Source organism: Muntiacus reevesi, chromosome 1, assembly GCF_963930625.1.
Source record: "Muntiacus reevesi chromosome 1, mMunRee1.1, whole genome shotgun sequence".
NCBI lineage: Eukaryota > Metazoa > Chordata > Mammalia > Artiodactyla > Cervidae > Muntiacus > Muntiacus reevesi.
Genome location: NC_089249.1, coordinates 196,034,894 through 196,039,860, shown reverse-complemented (window position 1 = coordinate 196,039,860; position 4,967 = coordinate 196,034,894). Strand labels below are relative to the sequence as shown.

Below are 4,967 nucleotides of genomic sequence, written 5' to 3'. Positions count from 1 at the left end.
GACTGTAGCCTGCTAGGCTCCTCTGTCCATGGGATTCTCCCCAGCAAGAATACTGGAGCAGGTTGCCATTTCCTCTTCCAGGGGATCTTCCTGACCCGAGGATCGAAGGTGTCTGTTACATTTCCAGCATTGACAGTCGGGTTCTTTACCACTAGCACCACCTGGGAAGCCCTTTTTCCTTTATGGCACTTAATATAACCATAAGATCATTCCCCGCATTTGTTGATTCATTGTCTGTTTCCCCATTTTAAAACGTGAGTGCCCCCTGAGAGCAGGAATGTTGGCCTGTCCTGTTCATCTCTGGGTCCCCAGAGCCTAGCACAAAGTAGGCACTCAAGGAACGTAAGTTGGATAGGTGACTCAATTCACGCCAGGGCTCTCCACCTATCCTCCTGAAAACACACACCACTCCATCTTTAGGCTACACATGTTCCGGGTGTCCTAAGGACGGATAGTGAACTTGTTTCCCGCCCTTGGCTATCTCAACAGATCCATTCTAACTTGTGGACTAAGTGCATTGAAAATGTTAACGTCCGTGGCAATTTCCCTCCAAAGAGGCAGTCCTCTAAACACGACCTTCTCAAAACTGAGAATTGCTGTTTATCCCCCTTCGAGATATGGTGACGGGACAGGAGGAAATGAAGATGCTCATTTTGCACAGGAGGACACAAAGGCCCGGGAAAATTTTTAATCCTAGATCTCTGCACACATTTTCTGGGCATAGCTGCTGCTGCTGCTGCTGCTAAGTCGCTTCAGTCTTGTCCGACTCTGTGCGACCCCGGATAGACGGCAGCCCACCAAGCTCTCCTGTTCCTGGGATTCTACAGGCAAGAACACTGGAGTGGGTTGCCATTTCCTTCTCCAATGCATGAAAGTGAAAAGTGAAAGTGAAGTCGCTCAGTCGTGTCCGACTCTTCGAGACCCCATGAACTGCAGCCTACCAGGCTCCTCCGTCCATGGGATTTTCCAGGCAAGGGTACTGGAGTCGAGTGCCATTGCCTTCTCCCTCTGAGCATAGCAGTTCGGGAGAATCCTGGATTTCCGGCCCCGCCTCCTCGCCGAGCACTGTGCGCGCACCCCGCCCCCGTTCTCGCGAGAGCTAGGAGCCGAAAAATGGCGCTGACGTGAGCGCGAGCCCACGGCCACCGAAGGAGTCGCCGCAGTCTTAGCTGGAGCCGCCGGAGCCGCGGGAACAAGAGGCTGAACCAGGCTGAGGATGGTGAGCGCGGCACCGGGGACGCGGACGCGGCGAACAAGCAGGGACTGGCGGGGAGCGGCATTCTAAGCCTCCGGCCGACCCCGCCCCCACATCCGGGCAGTCTCCCGCCGCTGTCACTCAGGGAGCACCCTACCCCCTACTTCCGGTTCTGTCTTCGACTGGGCCACGCCTACAGGGCTCAGGCACCGCCCCCTGATGTTTATATGTTGGGGTCCCAGCATCTCCAGTTCGCCTGCACCGCTCGAACCCCTCTGGTAGATATATCGCCGTCCTCAAACACCCACTTGGCCACTTCTGGCCCTCCAGAATCTTCCTAGCCGCGCCCTGTTCAGAGCCCCGCCTTTGCCCCGCCCACTCCCTCTGGGCCACGCCCCTGCCTTGTAATAGGGGCCACCAGCTTTCCAAGTTAGGATCAGAGCATGCTTCTTTCATATAGGGCCTTCCTGTAAAGGTACCCCCTTCTACATTTGGCACACCTCCCAACTCTCTTCCGAAGGACGGGGACACTGGAGGCAGACGTTCAACCCCCTCACCCACTGCCTCTCCTTAGAATGGGGGCCGACTGGGTGACGTCACCGGGGCATTCGCTGTTTCAGAAACACCCAGTGGTTATGGCGGGGTGAAGGGGTTCCCCTAGCTGGCGCAGGCAGATCCTGGGCCCAAGGGGTTCTCCCCACCTCTTCCTTCCACCAGGATGAGGAACCCTCGGGGCCCAGCCCGGACATGCCGGCTACTGCAGAGCCCAGCTCCAGTGAAACCGACAAGGGGGTGTCCCCAGTTGTGGCTACTATAGCCAAGTCCTCTTCCATGGAGGAGGAGCCGGGCCCTGACCGGGCAACCACACCCCCAGTGTGGGAACGTGGAGGGCCCACCGGAGGGACCCAGCAGGGTGCCTCCCCAGCCCCAGACAGTGGCCATCCTGGACCTGGACACAGCCTTGGCCCAACCAGCACTGTCTCCGGGACCAGTGAGGACCTGCGGCCTCCCAGACGACGCCCACCACCAGGTGACCTGTGATGGGACCTTCTGGGGGATCACAGGCCTGGAGCAATAGAAGTGCAGACTACTGAGTATCTCCATACTGGGGGCCCACCTAGAGGGAATCACCACTTACTGAGCCCCATTGCGTGCCAGGCTGTGGCTCCAACGAGGAGCCAGGGAAACTCAGCCGCTACTTTCTGGTGGGGGAGGCAGAGGGTAAAGGCCCCAGTAAGAAACCATAGTTAGTAGTTGCAGGGTAGTTGCTGCCCCATAAATGCCCCTCTGAGGCAGAGCCCTGGACAGTGTGGATGACGAAGGGACGGTGACCCTCTCCCCGCTTCTATGCATCCTTCAGGGAAGCAGATACCGTGCTCCAGCCCAGGCTGCTGCCTCAGTTTCCCCAGCGTTCGAGATCTGGCACAGCATCTGCGTACCCACTGCCCACCCACACAGTCCCTGGAAGGTAGGGCCAGGGTAGATGGTGGGGAGGCAGGTTAGGGCGGGACGCGGGCGGAGCCTCCGGGCCAGTCCAGGCCACCCCACTCCACTCCTCTATTATTCGTCCCTGTGCCGCCAGGCAAGCTCTTCCGCTGTTCTGCCCTGAGCTGCACCGAGACCTTCCCCAACATGCAGGAACTGGTGGCCCACGGCAAGCTGCACTACAAACCCAACCGCTACTTCAAGTGAGACCTGGTCCACCGTGACCTCTGCTGGTGTGGGGGACCAGGCAGCTCCCCCTGACCACCGATTTTGACAGCTACTACCTGGGGTCCTGGCTTTTCTCCCTTTCTTTTCCGAGGGGGTTGGGTCGGGAAGTGGATGTGATCTAGGGCCAGCCTTGCCCTTAGCTGCCCAGAAGAGACTGGTCCCTAGAGCCAATTCCAGGGACCCCGAGGGCGGGGCTTGGGAGGGAGTGTGTGTGTAGAGGGGGACATAGATGGCACGACTCCGCCCAGTCCTCTACCTCCCAAAAGGGCAACTGATCACCTAAGTCAAAATTGAGACTTCCTTCCTCATCTTCCCAGCGTTCCGACCTGGAGAAGTCCGGAAGGGTCGCGACCACTGTGGGCGGCCGCTTAGGGCAAACTCCTCCCCCGCAGATGGGGGATTCAGGTTATTTGGGCCCAGGGGCCTTGAGCACCCTGGAGCGGCGGTCTCCAGGTTGCCGCGGATAGGTCCCTCCCTGGGTCCCCTGGGAGACCCAGCCCGGCCCTGTGCTGCCCCCCAGGTGTGAGAACTGCCTGCTGCGCTTCCGCACCCACCGCTCGCTCTTCAAGCATCTGCATGTTTGCGCCGAGCATGCGCAGAGCCCAGCCCCGCCGCCGCCACCCCCGGCCCTGGACAGGGAGTCGCCGGCGTCCGAGCGCCCCGCGGAGTCCGACCCTGCGCCGGCGCCTGGCCTGCCGTACCCGCTGCTCGAGCCGTTCACGACCCCTGCCCCTGCCCCCACCGGGCCCTTTCTGCCCTACCTGAACCCCGCGCCTTTTGGCCTAAGTCCCCCACGCCTGCGCCCCTTTCTGGCCGCCGCTCCCGGGCCTCCTGCCTCCAGCGCCGCCGTCTGGAAAAAGAGCCAAGGTGAGTGGGCTATCGGGGCCGCCTTCAGGGTGGACTGGGCTCCCTCTGACTTCTGACCTTGACGCGCCCGTTGACCGCAGGTGCAGGCGGCAGCCCGCGAAGACCCCAGGGCGGCTCCGACGCGCCCTCAGGTGCGTGCAGGTGACCCCCGGGGAGGGTGGAGGGGATTTCTTTACTGCGCCCGGCGGGACCTGGGGGATACCCACCCCCTTTCCAGGCGCCCAGAAATATCTCCCCCGAAATACAGGATTTTGCCTTAAAAATTGCGGTCCTTCATCTGCGTCGACGTTTCCGTGTAAAACTCACGCCCGGATCCGGAGCCCTTCCCCGCCACATGGGTTCAGAGGATGGGAGGAGGGGACTCGGATAAGTCAAGCTTAGTGCCCCCAGACACTTGGGGAAACGTTCGGGAGAAACGGATCGGCCGGGCCTGCGCCCCCCGCCCCACGCCCCGACTCCCAGGAGCTGATGGGGAGGCTGGGAAAGGTCCGACCCGCCCTCGCCCAGGGCCCGGGCTGACCGGGTCCCGCCTGCCCGCAGGGCACGCGGCTCCCAGCCGCATCGTGTGGGAGCACACACGCGGCCGCTACTCGTGCATGCAGTGCGCCTTCTCCACGGCCTCGCGGCCTGCCATGACCCTACACCTGGAGGACCACCGCCCAGGCGGCCCCGCGGCCCCGGTGCCCGGGCAGCCGCGCCCCGACGCGCCGGCGGGTAAGACGGGGGAGCGCTCGGGTGGGAAGGGCGGGGGGCCCTGAGGCGAGGAGCGGGGCTGAGGCTCAGGCGTCCCCTCCTCTGCCCCACCCAGACCCGGCCCCACTGGCACCCAAGGTATCGCCGCTGCTGTCTGAGGGGGAGTGTCCGGTTTTCTCGCCGCTCTGAAGGCCGCCGCATAGGGAGCGGGCTGTGGGTAATGGTGTCGTTTTAGGGAAAGCCTGAGATGGCAGGGGTGGGGGGGCAATAAAAGGCAGATGAGCCAGCTGTAGATGAGATGTGCTGTGTGTTTGGGTCCCTTGCTCCTCCACTGCAGTCCTGGGGCACTGCCACCTCGGGAGGAGGCAGGTCCCCCTCGTGGCCCACCTGTGTCCCACCTCCCCTGTCACCTCAACCCTGGGACAGCTGTTGGTGACCTTCTGTTTTGTCCCATCACTTCTAGAAACCAGATGAGATGGCACTTGGTTTTATTTGAAAC

The 4,967-nt window shown here is 61.8% G+C and overlaps 1 protein-coding gene across 2 annotated transcripts; it reads left to right on the top strand.

The window, feature by feature from the left end:
* The first annotated feature begins 1,081 nt into the window (after nucleotides 1-1,081).
* On the top strand, nucleotides 1,082-4,754 carry ZNF414 (zinc finger protein 414). 2 transcript variants are annotated; one of them, XM_065933242.1, is made up of 8 exons: nucleotides 1,082-1,219; nucleotides 1,913-2,225; nucleotides 2,556-2,663; nucleotides 2,778-2,883; nucleotides 3,429-3,775; nucleotides 3,856-3,906; nucleotides 4,316-4,489; nucleotides 4,584-4,754. In XM_065933242.1, the coding sequence occupies exons 1-8, from the start codon at nucleotides 1,217-1,219 to the stop codon at nucleotides 4,655-4,657; spliced, it is 1,176 nt and encodes a 391-aa protein (XP_065789314.1). In that variant the 5' UTR covers nucleotides 1,082-1,216; the 3' UTR covers nucleotides 4,658-4,754. The 2 variants fall into 2 exon arrangements, with proteins under 2 accessions (XP_065789314.1, XP_065789304.1); XM_065933232.1 differs by lacking the exon at nucleotides 1,082-1,219 and adding an exon at nucleotides 1,229-1,473.
* The last annotated feature ends 213 nt before the right edge of the window (nucleotides 4,755-4,967 follow it).

What these genes read in the sequence shown, in the direction of transcription:
- ZNF414 (XM_065933232.1), top strand. Translation starts at nt 1,423, where the DNA reads ATGTTGGGGTCCCAGCATCTCCAGTTCGCCTGCACCGCTCGAACCCCT. An exon ending in CAGACGACGCCCACCACCAG is followed by an intron (nt 2,226 to 2,555) that starts GTGACCTGTGAT and finishes TGCATCCTTCAG; the next exon opens with GGAAGCAGATACCGTGCTCC. An exon ending in GCGCCCCGACGCGCCGGCGG is followed by an intron (nt 4,490 to 4,583) that starts GTAAGACGGGGG and finishes TGCCCCACCCAG; the next exon opens with ACCCGGCCCCACTGGCACCC.